Source organism: Carya illinoinensis, chromosome 2, assembly GCF_018687715.1.
Source record: "Carya illinoinensis cultivar Pawnee chromosome 2, C.illinoinensisPawnee_v1, whole genome shotgun sequence".
NCBI classification, from domain to species: Eukaryota; Viridiplantae; Streptophyta; class Magnoliopsida; order Fagales; family Juglandaceae; genus Carya; species Carya illinoinensis.
In genome coordinates, this window is record NC_056753.1 from 27,612,729 (window position 1) to 27,630,258 (window position 17,530).

Below are 17,530 nucleotides of genomic sequence, written 5' to 3' on the forward strand. Positions count from 1 at the left end.
TTTAATATACTGCAATTGAAGTATCCTTTCCTTCTAGGAACCATGAAGGAAAGGAAACAAATTTGAAGTACAGAGCAGGACCAATCAAATGAGATGTATTAATATAATTGACTAAATCATGGGAAACAATACACTAATCTCAAGAAAACAAAGGCAGAAAATATTCATAACATTATCCCTGACCCAACGAGCTTATTCATAAAAGGCTATGACGACAAAGATTCATTTTGTACAGTAACCCAAAATCATTAGATCAATTTGGAATTAGAACTTTAAAGAAGAATAAGCCTTGGAATTCACCTCTCTCTGAGTAATAAGTTGGCTAGCGTTATACTGAGCAACAACAGCTTTCAAAGTTTCATTATTGAAGGCAGGACCCTTTCGTTATAATTCGCACCAAGGCTTCAGTAAGTTGATGGTAACTGGTCTAGCACAGGACGGGTAAGAACTCGAAGCCCAATTTTAACCTATACATCAAAGTCAAAATTTTCAGAAATAATATTCAGGAGGAATATTATGCAGCCCTAGTAAATACTTGATACCCTCATTCTACCTCTAGAAGCATGAAAAATGAATTCTAAACTCGGGTAATAACAGCTGCCCAAACACTAACAACCTTTACACATCTATTAGTGTAAACCTTCACCATACATCTAAGCCTGGGTACAGAACTGTTTCAACTTAACAATACAGCACAAAACCCCACACTATAACAGTTGCAAGGATGAAAAGGGGATGAGAAATAAGGGCCCTGTGTAATTTTTGAACCCATATGACTAGATGCAAACAGCTAGTCTCAAATGAGGATTAGATGCTAGAGGACTCATGTAACACCCCCAAGTCCCACATAGGGTGGGTGAGGCATGATAGAGGTAAATATGTATTGGTAAAGGTGCATTGAGTAACAAAACTCACATTAGTTACTTACTAGGTGTAACTAGGCTTTATGATGATTATGGAGTTCTGACTACAACCTGGTTTCCAATCTTTATGAAGTGTAATTTAGATGTGGATTGGACTTTCCTCGGGTCATTGCAAATGTATTAGGGCTAGTTTTGTAACACCATGTGGCGTTAGGCACTCAATGCAACATAAGAACTATAGAGATTTTTCTAAAGCCCTCTACATCCTACATTAGGTAGGTGGAGTGTAATAGAGCAGAATCAATATGATAGACGTCCACTAAGTGACAAGTCCCATATTAATTACCTACTAGATGGAATTGTATTTTATAAAAATCTAAATAGGTCCAATTACAATATTAATTAGTCATTTGGAGAATAAGCCAAGATGTGGGTTAGCCTTTTCATGTGTTCTTACAACAAAAGACCAAACAATAATGCAGTTAAATGAGGACCAGCTGTCAATGGTTGAATGGTTTAAACATGACCAAAGGGATTAGCAATTGCCACTACTATCTCCTATCATTTATGTATCATGGATGCATGCATGGATGTGCTTAAAAACATCAAACAGATATGTAATTGATTGGCATTAGATGTAAATTTTTTGTACATGTCAACTTAAGTAGAAGAGCAACACTAGTAAGGACAACCCCCTCACCTATCTAGTAAAAAAATTAACATGTTGGAACCAATCCCCACACACCAATATTTACATAAATAATATATACAAATCTGTTAATGTATTGCTTTCACAACAATTGATGCTACCTAATCAGCACAAACACCTATCTAAATTAGGGGGCATGGTTATAAATTATCGCCAATTATTTATTGACAATAAGAAATAATTACATAAATCAAATTTGCCACAACCATATCATAAGAGAAGTAGAGAAATCTTACACAATCCTATCAAAGTCAGCCCAAATGGTACACAATCAAACCACCAATAGAGATAGAAGATGGAGGGAGAAGATAGTGAGGCTGACTGTGTCTCCAAGCCGCGAGAGAGAGGGGATGCACTAGCTGAGGCCTGCGAAGGTGGTTTTGGAGGCTAGGGCAGTTGGTGAGAAATTGCGGCTGACTCTGCTTCAATGCACGGGTTGGGGACAAATAGTATACTGGGGGAGGACGCGACCATGGTGAGAGGCGGTGCAATTGCAAGGCGAGGGCGATGGCCGGTGACGGCCACAAGTTTGGAGGGGGGGCGCGGCAGTTGGGAAAGAAAGGAAAGGGGTGGGGAAGAAAGGAAAGAAAGTAAGGGAGGGACCTGGTATCGCGCAAGGTATAACGGGATTTGTTGTGGAATTAGAGAAAAATGCATTAACTGATGGTATATTTCGTGGGATAAAGATCAAACAGCTTAGTGGCAAATAAGAAATTACTCACAAGGGACTATCTGCCGGTAAGCCATGGGTTTTGCGATGATGTATATTTCATGGGAAAAAACATTCCTTCGCCGTTATAACTTTTAACCCACGAGGTACATAAATTTTTGTAAATTTTTTTTCCCATTAACACACAGTAGTGGGAAAAATAAATTTGTTCGTGATTAATATCCTATTACCACTACATTATTGTCACCAAAGGAATCTCATGGTAAAAAGGCTGGTTTTGTTCCCATGTTTTATTTTGATGACAATTAGCCACTATAATACACGATGTTCTGTCATGGAAAAAGAACCCATGGCAAAAGCCAGTATTTGTTGTAGTGAGAGCACTCTCATTGAAATAGTCAAATTCAAATAAAGTCACTCAAATGGTTTATAGGACAAGAAAATATGCTACATTGGATTAGGCAAATTCATATAATAGTAATTTTGAACTACAGTAAATCCAAGCCTTCGATCATATTTGGATGTGCACTGTACCTCGACCAAAGTAATTGTTTACTATTTTTTCCATCTCTCTCCTCTCAATTTTTCCTCTTTCTACCGAAGTCTATTGCTTTTCCCCTTGAGTTATTTTTTTTTTTTTAATCTCTTCATTTCTGCTTCTTTGCTCTACCCTCATGAAATCGACTTGTCCGATTGAACATCACCATTGCACCACGGCAACAACTTCATCTTGTCTTCATGACGCCACCGCACCACCCTATCCTCTCCCTCTCTAATCCCACATGTTCTCTTCCTATCCCAACTCGACCAAGTATCCGATCTCAATACAGGGGTTCTGATATTTCTTCTTCTAGGGTCTGTTATAGCATTTGTTTTTCTTTTTTTTATTATTATTGAATTTGAGTATAAAGTGAGAGTTCATGTACTTGTACAATATTTTATTAAGTACTTAGGTTATTGGTGCATGTTCAAGCATTATGTGATTATTGGACCCTTGACTTTATTAATCTAACTCTTCTCATGTGCTTCATATTGTAATTTAGGCAGGCGTTTGGGATCAAGCTTTCTTGGTAGGGTTGATGATTCAGGAGTAAATAACTTTTTCTTGAAACTGTAATTTTATATTAAATTGTTGATCATGAAGAAAAATCCAATTGCTCTTTTATACCTACAATGCTTATTAACTTATGCGGGATTCTTGGTGTGGCGATGCTGCATGCTGCAGATCAGAGTACTAGTCAGAGACTTTTACAAGATTCTTAAACAAGTGAACACAGAGGGAATCCCACATGGTCTAAAGCTGCCTGACTCATTTAGTCAAATTGTTTCTGAAATGAAGATCAGCCAGTAAGATGCAAGGACAATTGCTTTCATGTTTAGGCCGACAATGTTATGTTGTGTACGTGTGACATACATAAAATGTGTCCAGATAATCTATTATTGATAGCTAGGGATTTAATGAAAAATGAAGTCTTCATGCATTGTTATTAGATAAAAAATAATAATATTTTATTATTATATAGAGAGTATTTGGCTAATCCAATATGGGAATTGGTTTTGAATTAAATAGACATAAGGCAAAACATGTGATATTAGCCTAATAATGACTTTGCTTTCCAATGAGAATCCTCTAGGCTCTATTGTTTGGCTAATCCAATGACTCTACCTAATTTGTTTTTACATATGAGATGAGTGGAGATAAGATGAGTTAAGATTAAAATTAAAATTAAAATTAAATATTATTATAATATATATTTTTAATATTATTTTTATTTTAAGATTTAAAAAAGTTAAATTTTTTATTTTATTTTGTATGAAAATTTTAAAAAATTATAATGATGAGATAAATTGAGATTAAATGAATTGAAATGATTTGTAAAAACGGGTGAAGATATGACTATAGATTATAGCCTATCTCATGCCCTTTCCTGGTCGGGCTGGCAATAAATAACTCAAATAGGATTTATAAGGAAAAAAAAAAAAAAAAAAATCACGCACTCGGGCGTTACAATCAAGAAAATCCTTAATAGAAAAGTGAGCTACAAGCAGGAGGATGCGAGCGAGCGAGCGACACTCTGTTGAGCTCTATTCTAGCTTTCATCTGCATTTCAGGGACAAGAAATTACAATACCTCATCCAAGGCTTCATGCTGCACATTCATTCATCATTGTCGTCCAAACGTCAACTTTATTTCTTCAGCTCATTCTGTCAAATACCCACAATAACTTTATTATAGCAAACTTCGAGTTCCAAACACGAATATTCCATTCATTCTTCCCAATATGAGAATGAGGCTGATCATCCCTGCCGTAATCCCAAATCCCACCATCACTACCCAAAAGAGGCAGCAAACTCAAAATCGTAAATCCATCGGGTTTCATCCCATCACTCCATAAACTTTACATTACTCACAATTTCCTTATCAAAACTGAGATTCCAGTAACAATTACTAGCATAGCCCCTATTATTTCATTCCAAGAACGTGAATTTCCTTCCAGCATCTCATCAAACAACTTGCGGGTCCACTACATTCGACCGCATTTACAGCAGGTATATGAATATCAACAAATTGGCAACAACCCTATCCGAAACAAACCCAGTTGGTAAACTCCAATCTACCCAGATACTTTCACAAGTGTAGCGTGTGATACCCTTAGAGGATAAAAGTAGGTGGTATTTTGGATCCCATAGTATTTGGGGAGGAAAAGTTTTTGTTCTTTATAATATTTTAATAGAATTCTAATTATATTATTGAGTAGTATTTTTGAAGAATAAGCTATGTAGTTTGAGTCTTTCGACATTACAAATGATATCCAAGTAATATGAGATTCCAAACACTATCGACCTTATCCTGTTATCATATGGGACTATTACGTAGATGACATCCCGTTGAATGAATCAAGAGCCTCATCATATACACGATTTTTCAAATACCCATTAATTAACAAGTTTCATAGCATCATAGGTATGCATTCTCACCCTCAACCGAGTAAAAATGAACTGGGCCCGATTTGGGCTTTCCACATATAGCCGCATACATTTGTTTGGTGGCGAGGAAAGGGCTCTGAGCCTCTGTCCCTCCCTGCCCGTATGAGAGGATGAGAGCGTGCCATTGCTGGCTGAGGCTTAGAGATTGGCGGACTATGGCAAACCGAAGAGAATGGAGGAGACTAGGAATTAGCTGGTGGCTACAGCAAGTGGTAGAAGCAATGTAAATGACTTGTGAGTGTAAAGCGTCTTGCTTCCTGAATGGGCTTTTAAGCTTGGCGTCAACTACACCGAGATCGAGAGTGGGCCTTCACGTCTTGAGCTACGTAAATGGGAAGCTACCATAAAATTGGCGTAATTTATAAAATTTTATAGATTTATTTTATAATAAAAATAATTTTATAATGTGACATATAATATTAAGTCACGTTAATTTATAATTTATTTTTATATAATATTTTTATGACTAAAGTATTTTCTTAATACAAAATGTTTCCATGGCAATGAAGTGAAATTATTTTTTATCGCAAAATAGATTTAGGCTACACTTAAATAATGAGTCAATTTTAGATGATCTGTTGATAATGATGAAATAATAATAAAAGAATATCAAATAATAGTGAATAGTAGTAAAAAGTAATAAAAATAGATAAATAATAATAATAATAAAATATTAAATAGTAGTCACTACCCAAACACAACCTTAATGTCTCAAACTAAATTATGTCAACATATAAATTTATTTTTTCAAAATGGTTACATATGTTCAAAATTTTTCAACGTTTCTTTTTCTAAATGTCACTTTCCATTACTATTACATCCTCTTTTTGATATTTTTTTAATTAAAAAAAAAATCTAAAGTTGACGAGTAATGTTATTTAATCAAATCACAATAAGATGAGAATAAGATGATAGTATGATCAGTAAGAATGCATTATTAAAATTAAGAGGATTTAAATCCAAATCTTATAATCTGATATGTATTGGAATTGAAACCGAGCTAAATAATCACGATAATTTCTCATATTGTACTTTGTTATATAACTTTGTTGTGATGTGACTATGAAATCTCGAAAGTATTTTTCATGTTGAAAGGACTTAGAATTCAGAAATTTAAATCAACTAGTATTAAAATATCAAGATATTAATTGAAGGACTTAATTACGATATGAAGTGTTAATAACTCACAGGATCTAATTGATCTAATCTTGGCATGAGTTTAATGATTCGATATTGAACAATAAATAAGATGGTATTTGTTTATATTCATTTAGAAGACCAACTGATCAAGACGTTTCACAAACAATAGTCGGTAAGGATATCTGAGAGCTCAATCTGACTTGAAAGCTCAATATATATTTATGTAAGGGAAGTCTTACACCGAATACTTCCATTTAATTAATATGTAATTTATCATTTTTATTCTTTTATTTAAACACACATATATTTAAGCATTAAAATAGAAAAAAAAATAATAAATCATATATTAAATAGGTAGAGATATGTGGCTTAAGATTTCATTATTATTTATATATATATAAGAAGTTATTATTTTCTATCCCTCTTGCTTTTTTTTCTCTCTTTCTTTATTAATGTTCTCACAAGAATTTGTATTAATCACGCATGCCAACTTTATATGACATTAGTCATTTTCGTATAGCCCTTTCTACTCATCATTCTTACACTATACACCATATTTTATTTTTTATTTTTTATTTTAATTTTTAATTTTTTTTATTACCAATAAATTAAAGAAATTCTTCTACTCATTATCTATACACCACATATTTGATAAGAAAAAAAATCATATATAATATGTAATACAAAGATGATGTGTAGAATTTTCTTTGCTATAAATCATAATTTTGTTAGAATTCCTATACACAAATGGACTACAAAATATAAACCAAATGAAGAGTTTTGCTACGTACAAACGAATCTACACACCGATTTACGTATCAATAATACTGCATTCATATTCAAAATTTAAATTAGTACTATTTTTATTAAAATCTAACTTTCTGACCAATCACGTTGGATGGATACACGTATTGGTGCAGAAAATCACTCACAACCAGATTTTTCTTAATATATATCATATTTGAAGGAGACTCTTTCAATATCATCATTGCGACCCAACATCGCCACACTATGACAGATTGGAGAATTGTCCTCAGAATGGAAGGACGTTACCATTGCTATCAATTCCTTCTCCTCATGGTCATGATGATGATGAGAGTTGTACTAGTTGTTAGTACACAACAATCATTTGGGGAAATAATTTTAAACCAAATGGTGCGCGGCATGTTGTGTTAAAGAAATTACCTTCATCAAAGGGCACCGATTACTTGATTCCTTTGGTACTGCTTTATATTATAAAACTTGTTTCCCTTTTGAGTCATGCTTCTACATCCATTTGGTTCTCAAAAAGTGTAAGCAGAAAAAGAAAGGAGCAAAATACTAGAAAATTGTTGAGAACTTACAAAACTAAGCCCTTTTCTTTTCTTGTATTGATCTTTGTACCTTCCGGGAATCAACACAAAGCCCCTATGAATAATTGCAGCACGATACCACTGGCTGAAACATGAAAGATATTTAAACCTCCCCAAGGGCTGGTTTAATAATTGGAGTACAACAACTAAAATAACCCTTTTCATGTTACGTGCCACACACGTGATGTTTTCGACCACTTTATTGTCAAAATACATAGTAGTTTGCCCAGACTGCATCATGAAAAGCCCAGATGTTCTGCATATGTGCAGCAGTTTGAAGCCCCTATTTAAGAGCCTGATCACTTCAATGAAAAGGTAGTGATATAGTAAGCTAAGAAAACTGAGATTTGTCAAACTTTAACTGAAGGGAGTGACTAGATTATGCAAAGAAGCTCTGCTTGTCGCACTTGCTACAATATTGAAGTTGCCATGGACATCATCCATCCACAATCCATCCCATATTATATCCTCGTTTGAGGCCTCAGGAACAGGCAAGTTGCTATGGAGCAAGGAGGAAAGATAATTCTGCTCCTCGATGGTGTTTGGGAAAATGGTGGTCATCCCATGCTTCACCTGAGGTTGAGATGTTGCTCTATGCTCGTTTTCATCGAGCAGGGCCATGATCCTTTCCATGTCCACTTGATTCATCTGCAACTGTTGTTGTTGTTGTTGTATTTGTTGACATTGTTGTTGTTGTTGTTGTTGCTGCTGCTGCTGATGAAATTGCTGCTTCCTTAGGAGTCGAGTTTTTGCCTTTTTAGAAGCATCAGAAGGGACTTTAGCTTTTTTCTTGAAATGGGTCCTCCAGTAATTTTTTATCTCATTGTCTGTTCTTCCTGGCAAGCTTCGAGCAATTGTTGACCACCTAAATTTTTGATTTAGTAGTAAAACTCTCAGCATCAAACTTTGTAAGCTCACTAATTTCAAGACCATGAAATCTTAGTTAGTTTAAAAAAAAATAAAAAAATAAAAAACTGACCTGTTCCCCCACCTAGCATGCAGCTCTAGAATTATGCTCTCTTCATGAGGGGTTATCTGCCCCCTCTTGAGGTCTGGCCTCAAATAATTAACCCATCTCAATCTACAGCTCTTCCCATTCCTTTTTAACCCTGTTCAGGCAAAAACAGAGAAATATGTCATCCCTAAATCCAAAAACGAGGAAATGGGCAACAATTAGACATCAGGATGACACCAACAAAAAACCAAGAAGGAATGAAACTATAATCCGCCAACTCAAGAAAAGCATTAGCATGCAAGAGTAGCCACCATGAAAGGTAGAAAAGGAAGACTGTTCCTCTCATTGCACCGCAAGTCTGCTATAATTAAGCTGTTTAATGACCTTGAAAGAATTTTTGACAAACAAAATTCAGAGTCTCCAAAGTTCAGATCCCTCCCCCCATTTTCCCATTCCCATGCATTATGCAGTTAGATAGAATGATAATGTTATAATTTTAGCTATATCAATTGGGCTGAGTTGTTACCTACAATCCTAGCAACAGAGTTCCATCGTCCTTCACCATGCAGCCTGACATACTCAAAAAGCAATTTATCTTCCTCAGCAGTCCAAGGTCCCTTCCTCCAGCCCTCTTCTTCTATTATACCCCAACCCAAATGGCCTGCCATGACCACCCCAACTCTTGCAAAAAGCAAAAGCTCTGAATGACTTCTCAGGTGATTTTGGTCTGCAAAATTCTATGGTACCTTGAGTTTGTGCTTGCAACATGTTTATATATGCCCCTAAAGCCCCTTGCTTCATTTCATTAATCAATTGGAAGTCCTTTTCAACTACTGTTTTAGGGTACGGATGATCTCAAGGAATCCCATCATCTACTAAAATTACCAAATTACCCCTACTTTTTCTTTGTTGTCATGGGCTTGGATTATAAAACTGAATAGTTCGAAGTTATGAACAAATCCTCACTGTTTATGTGTGGTCCTGACTCTTGAGTAGTAATCCAAAGTTATCATAACAATCAAGCAGCTATAATGCTTTGATCAAGCAGTTAGAAGTGGGCATATTGATGTCAATTATTTCGTGAATACAAGGTCATTTGAGGAATCTAAAGATCTGCTTGGGGATTGGGTGGAATAATCTGATCTGATAAGGATCCAAAATCAATAACATAGATTATATAGGTTAATGCTAAAGTGATATAAAAGAGAAATACGACTCTCATGGCCGAGGACACGTGTTAGTTGTCCTTATGCATCTAGACAACATTAAAATTAATAGCTGTTAGCATATACAAGCTAAGAGATGTGACATAAGCTACAAGCCTACAAGCATGCTGGGTGCAATTTAACTTAAAAAATAAGAAGACCAATGGGTTTTTACCATCTGTTGGGTTTGATTACTTATTAAGGAGAGCGATACAAGAAATCTCCATTAAATCTGAATAAATTGGAATCTGTTGGATGACATTTTGGGTATTGGGGTACTAAAATATTGAGGGTATTGCTGTCTTTGGCAGTTCACCATGTGACAGGTGGTGTTTTTGGGTAACAGTTCCGGAAATGAGAGACACTGTTTTTGCTGTCACAGGTGTATGGATTTTCCTTGCTGATCTTGAGATTGAGGAGCCACATACTTGCTCTCCCAGAAATCAATAAACATTATATTGTTAATCTATTGAACTGATTAGGGAATAAGACGGAGATAATGTGATGGAGATAATGTGATCAGCCAAGCAAACTCAGACTGAAAACTTGGTGCTTGATGGGTTCATGCTATAAGATGTACTCCATCAGATGATCAACATTAAAATTTTCAGGTTCTTGTGACTTGAAATAATATGATGCCTTGATATATCTAAGCAACTTGAAAAGGAGAAATGATATTTGCAGTTTTAGAGCGTTTAGTCTCCTTTTTTCATAGATAAATCTGAAGCCCATAAAAAAAATAATTTTTTTTAATTGTGATCCTCACTTTTCTTTTTCAAATAGAGTACACAGAGACTACACACTCCAGCTAGGACTATATATAGCATTACCCCTTGAACAGCCATGTTTTTTATTTTAAATAGTAATTAATTAGGAAAAAACCCATAAAATCAGGAAGAGGTCTTCATTCTAGGACCATTTGTCCATTTCTCTACGTATATAAACTTGCAAATGTTGTGTCATCTGAAAACCTACTTAATGTATATATTCTGATGAGTATTAGCATTATTTTCTTTTGGAACCGTAGATCTCCGACCTTACTGCAAGGAAGATATGTGTGATGCTCTCAAGTCACTACTGCATGCATCATCTGGAAATCTCTCCAGTTATTATTATTAATTAGTGCTCTAGAGACTACTCATGATCCGTGTTTAGTAGGGATTATCAAAAAAATCAAAACCCTATATAGGTAAATAAAATACTTGAACAAAACAAATCTGTCTAACAGCTAGCATGTGTGTGCTTAAAGGCACACAAGCCATAAGATTTTCATATTCCTTGCTCCAACAACTTTATTTTGTTTTCTTATGTATGGGAGTCTTTTCAGGGTAGATTTTGGATGGAGTTTGTGGGATTGTTGTGGAATCATTAATTCATTTCTCTTTTATTTTATATTAACTGCAATGGGATATTCTAATTGCTGTTTCTTGCCACTGGTTTCTAGAAGCTCGATCAGTTCAGGACTTGGAAAATAAAGATATGTTTTCTTAACTTCTTAGATATTTATGTTGAGTCAGATTGTCACTTGGGTGACCAGCCAATTGCTTTTGTTCTACTTTTTGTTGTTTATAGGGATGAAACTAGAAATTGTGCTAGAATTAGCATGATTTGCAGGATCTTAGTTATCGGATTAGATCCACGTTTAAGATCTGTTTTAATAGAAAATGGTGAATTTTGATCCTTCTAACAAGATTAATAATCGATATGGAATCCATCAAAGTTTTTTGTTTCTACTTTTAATTATTGATCGTACCCTGATTTATTTGAGTGAGGCTTGATCTAATTAATAACCTTATCTTTCCTCATTATATACGATTCAACAAAGATTTGGAGAACTACTGGTGTGAATCAGTGTGTTTGTCTGTGTGTGTAGTATATGTACGATGGATCCGAGTAATGCTATATATAGTCATGAATTGTGTAAACGTAACGCATTCCTTTTAAAAAAGAGTGAGTTTATCATTTAAAAAGTAATATTTTCATATAAATCACATATTTACTTACTTTTTCAAAATGAGTGCAAATCTTTGCACACTCTATAACTACCAATATGATTTCTCTAATCAATATTGTATTATTCATTTTGTATGTTTATTTTTATTGCGCTCTCCATCTTAAGAGTAAGGGACCCAAATCTATAGATGATATGATACCTATTTATTGGGCTTTTTGTATAGAGTTTGGTTTTGTTTTGCAGCAGCCCGATTTAATGACTCGACAAGAATTCGCTACGGTTTTTTGATATTTTTGAGACTTGCTTTTTGCTCTTAATCTGACCTGACCCGCTAATTAGAATTTACTATATATTATATTAAATTCTTGTATGGTCTCCCATTAGGATTTTTCACATATATGCACTACTTATTTATGATGCAATCTCTATTCGACTATCATTTGAAATAAAATTTTCTATATAAACACGTTGCTGAACCACATAAATTTTGTATTCGTATGTGGTTGATTCTATATTTGTTATACTTTACTATTTTCTCTTATCATTCCTAACAATACCAACGAAGACTATACACTAAGCTGATCATCTAGGAAATCTATATATATGAGTCCGGGGGGGGGGGGGGGGGGGGGGGGGGTGTTGTCTCTACAACTTTTATATTAAATGTTTTCATCCTTGATATGTATACATTTTAAATATGTGTCATTTAAGTAATTGATTGATATATAAATAATAAAACCACTTAAAATGAATTATTAAAGTTAATCCTAATTCTTTGTAACCAGTCACAAGGGTGAGATTATTGCTGAGCACAGCACTACGTTATACGATACGACAGAAACTACAACCTGGCATTTAAACAGCAAACTATAGAACTGAGATATTGTTGAAGGTAGGTAAGCTGGATTTGGATTAGTGATCTCGTGATCATGCTTAATTTTCCTTTTGAACTGCAACTTTGACTCGAAATTTTTTCGGCGTTGACCATAGCTATCACGGCTGGCTAAAAGCATATGAAAATACCGTTCTCAGTCATTATAAAATATATATTTAAAAAAAAATATCCTGAATATAAATTTGACTTTTTACGGTCAGCTTTCATTTTTACCGTACCTGTAACCTAGCTTTTTCCTTGATATATTTATAAAAATGATTATTTGAAATTGATTATATGTGACGAGAATGATTATTTATAATTAAAATAGATTTATTTTAATAAAAAATAATTATTTTTGTAGAAAATAACTACCTACAACTGAATAATGCTACAGAAAATTCGGGTTAATAATGCTTATTGTTGGGGACCTGATTTTGTTAGAAAATTGATTGTTGAGGTCCGGAGTGCAAAAGTTGACCATGGCACTCTCGATCGGAAATATACCCATATCCATATCTAAATTCAAACTTGCATGCAGCATGCATTAAGACTGAACCACAAAGCCATGACTCCCCCTCCCCCCAAAAAAAGCGTCAGTTCTGCCCATTTTCACATCCACACTCACTCCACTTATCCATTTTTACAGTCACTAGACTCCACAAACTCCACTTATGGTGCGTGTAGGGTTACTGCTTATTTTAAGACAAATGATTTTTATAAATTTTAAATAGACAAGTCTCCTCTGGCATCTGTGTAAAAAGTAGACTCCATATTGAAAAAGTGTGAAAAAAACTATTATTTTTTAGTGGGATTTATTTTTTTACAAATGACCTATACGGAACTTGTTTATTTCGTTTTTCAATGACGTTTTGATCTTTCTTAAGTTAGAAATTCTTTGTTGATTGAAGAGAATGAGATTTCTTACAATTTTTAACCTAATTAATTTTTTTTTATAATATTAAAAGAGGTAAACACATGACCATATGGACATAACTATAGTAAAATATGTTCGAGATTAATATAGATTCGAATATTATATTATATATTCAGTGGATTCGACATTCCATATATATCTCTCGATCTCTAAATTATACAAAGCTTTTGAACTTAGAAATTATAAAAAAAATCGTAATGCCGATTGAAGTAAGGTAATCGAGACTATTCAGATCAGAAACTGTAGAAGCTAGCAATTTAAGTGGTAACCAAACTTGTTGTCGTCAACATGATAATCTTTCAATGCTTTGGCTGTAGGGCACTAGCGACCAATCAACCTAATCGATCGGCTTACTTTAACAAAGTATGATATCAGGAGATCATAATTAATTTAATGCATTTGTGACCATAATGATCATTTTGACTCTTACTTAGCTGTGCACCAATGTGATCAGAGCTGGCCAGTTCAGACTTATCTATCAACCTTTCTCTTCACCTTTGAATTTGTTGTAATCAACTTAATTAATAAGGTGTTGTTTGAAAAAGTTATAATAATAAGATGAGATGAAACCGTTTCTGTATCCAAACGGCTCTGTACTTTGAGTACTACTGTATAAAATCTTGAACAAGAAATTTTAAATAAAAGCCTTACACCACATACTTCCAACTAATTAATATATAATTTATTATTTTTATCGTTCGTTTTGATGCTTTGTGTTTAATTAAAGCAAAAAAAGACAAATTATATGTTAGTTAGATACTAAAAATGTGTATAAGACTTCTTTATAAGACATATCAATGTTGAGCATATATATGCGCCGTATATCCTGACCAAACTTTCTGACTAGAGAGCATTAAGGATTGTGCCCCAGTTTTGGTCAAGCAGTCGACTCAGAAGTCTATCCTCTCTGAAGTCGACTCTGAAGTAGGCACACATTACATTATCTTCGTCCTTTTTCTGGCACATATGCAGTTGCCATCATGCTCTCCATTATATGCTTGTTTTCTCCTAATAATTGCAGATTTTTAGCCCTACATAATGATATACACTAAAGTCAAATAGATGCTCTCCATCCTAAGTGAAATGGGTGATGAGCTTTTTGGTACAAAATATGAGGATGTTTTAATCGTGGTGCTCCCAAAAAGCTATATTGACATGTGAAATAATCAAAACTCCTAATATTTTGTACCGAATGGGTCATTTCTATTTCCTTGTTTTTTTTTTTTTCTGAAAAGGAGAAACACTGTTCCATTCATAAGCGGACAATTAAAACTTTTGATCTATAAAATACAAATCAAAAACTAACCATTTCTCACTCTCCAGCCCACAAATTTCTTTACAGCTGACAGAGTCTTGTCCAATGCTTTCAGACTAACAGTCTGAGAGACAGACCTCCAGACTACACGTCTGAGAGACTTAAACGTGTCTTAGATGGTATAGACTACCATCTAAGACAATCCACACAACTCCCCCTCCTATGGAGTGGAGTACAAAACTCTACGGACCCCCGGTCCTAGTTTCATTTCGTTAAAGTTGGGTGTTAAAAGTAGAGAAATATTTATCATTGTTCTAAATTTTATCATACTAAATCGCATTGGTTGATGTGTCATATTTTGAATAGATTTCAGTGAAAGTTGGGTGTATGAAACCACTTAAATATAACACATTAGGTGATGTGGCAAATGATGATAAAACTAAGAATAAAGAATAACATTTAGGGGTGGAAGACTATCGGTCCGGACCAGAAAAACCGACCGAACTGGACTGATAGTCTTATTAATTGGTCTTAGGGTGCTTTTTTTTTTTTTTTTGTAACCAAACTAAACCAAAACTGGCCGAATATATGTATATATATATTTAAATATTTTTTATAAATAATATATCATTTTATATAGTAGTTGTATAAATTAATTATATAATTTTCATTTAAGGGATTACCATTTAGTATATATACAATGAAATTATTTAATATTCATTAATCATATATAAAATATTAAAGAGATCACTTAATTTTTATTTTATTATTTTAATTAATTTTTTTTTTTCAGAAAGAGAAAAAAAAATGTTCATGAACTGAATGGATCAATAGCTAACAGTCCAATCCAATAAAAATGATGGACCGAAATTTTCAATCCTTGACCTCCTCCTAACCAAACCGAACCAATTACAACCTTAATAACATTGCTTGTCGAAAAACTATTAAGAAGATGATAAATCTCACTTAAATTAATGTAGAAAGGGCTACTTTCTTGTAGCAAAGCTCACCTCATGCATATCATCTCTATATAAATCGAGATAGTCATGAATTGTTGAATTTCTACCACGAGAATAGAGTCTAGACTAAAACCATCCATACTTTCTTTTATAGCCTTTAAGCATGATAAAGGTAAATAAAAATATAATTTATCATATTAGAAACCTAATAATTGTGGCTGCCATTATCGTGGACTCTTAAGGAAATAACCACTTTCCTTTGAACCTAATATGCTTAATATAGGTGGAGTTGATTATAATTTGTGTGAGCACTGTTTCTTTTTCTGTTCTCATCAATGGTGAGCCTAAAGGTCTCATAGTTTCCTCTAGAGGTCTTAGACAAGAGATCATTTATCTCTTTATCTGTTCTTATTATGAACTAAAGGGCTTATATGTCTACTGCAAAAAATTGTTGCTGAGTACCAAATTAAAGGCATTCAAATTTGCAGAGGAGCACCTCGAATCAACAAGCTATTTTTTGCAGATGATTGTGTTTTATTTTACAAGGCTGATATGCAGGAGAATTTGAAGATTCAACATCAACTAGAAATGTATGAGCAGGCATCAGGTCAACAAGTCAATAGAGCAAAAACAGTAATAGTATTAAGCAGAAATGTTTTAAATACTCAACAAGAAGGCCTTCTGTTATTGTAGGGAGTTCAAAATTTCCATCAGTATGACAAATATCTGGGGCTGCCTCAAATAGTTGGGCGTGCAAAACATCAAAGTTTTCTCTAAGATAAAATATAGAGTATGACAGAAACTAAAATGTTGGAAAGAAAAGTTGTTGTCACAAAGGGGAAAAGAGATTCTGATCAAGGTAGTAGCTATGTCTATATCAACTTATACGATGAGTTACTTTAAACTGCTAGATGGATTTTGTAAGAAGTTAGAGATAATGATGTCTAAGTTTTGGTAGGGACAGAAGAATGAAAAGAACAATACTCATGAGGTTAGTTTGAGGAAGATGTGTGAACCTAAGAAAGATAGAGGCATAGGGTTTAAAGATCTCAAACTGTTTAATGTGGCACTTCTTGCAAAATAAGGTTGGAGAGTTATGTATGAGGAGTCCACTCTTCTGCATAAGATCTATAAAGTAAAATATTTCCCCAACACAGATTTTCTAGAAGCAAAGTTTGGATATTTCCCATCGTATACATGGAGAGATATTTGGGAAGCAAAGAACAGTTTGAAATTTGGATGTCGATGGAGGGTGGGTAATGGATCCAATATAAAACTATGGACAAATTACTAGATTCCTCACCATAGACAGCTGAAACAAAGTGTTAATGAGGGTGTGTTGGATGTTAATCAAAATATAGAATACCTCATTGATAAGTATACACATTGGTGGGATGTAGAGAAAGTGAACCAAATTCTTCCAACTCAAGTTGCAATATAAGTGTTCAAAATTTTATTGAGCCCAAGGGATTGTGTATATAAGTTGATTTAGGAGCCTAAGAAAAATGATGTATATAGTGTAAAAAATGCTTACAAGCTGTTTCAATCAATGGAAAAAGAAACTAGAACATGTGAATCTTCTAATGCTGAAAAACAAAAGCAGATTTCTTCAGCATTAGAAGATCTGGCGAGGGATATGGAAATTATAACTACCTAACAAGGTTAAAGT

General features: G+C 34.0%; 1 protein-coding gene across 2 annotated transcripts; it reads right to left on the reverse strand.

Moving 5' to 3' along the window:
* Window positions 1-7,714: 7,714 nt before the first annotated feature.
* Window positions 7,715-9,409, reverse strand: LOC122294875 (transcription factor MYB2-like). 2 transcript variants are annotated; one of them, XM_043103870.1, is made up of 3 exons: window positions 9,204-9,409; window positions 8,714-8,831; window positions 7,715-8,587 (listed from the first exon to the last, which is right to left on the reverse strand). In XM_043103870.1, the coding sequence occupies exons 1-3, from the start codon at window positions 9,343-9,345 to the stop codon at window positions 8,080-8,082; spliced, it is 768 nt and encodes a 255-aa protein (XP_042959804.1). In that variant the 5' UTR covers window positions 9,346-9,409; the 3' UTR covers window positions 7,715-8,079. The 2 variants fall into 2 exon arrangements, with proteins under 2 accessions (XP_042959804.1, XP_042959797.1); XM_043103863.1 differs by having other exon boundaries at window positions 8,702-8,831.
* Window positions 9,410-17,530: the final 8,121 nt, after the last annotated feature.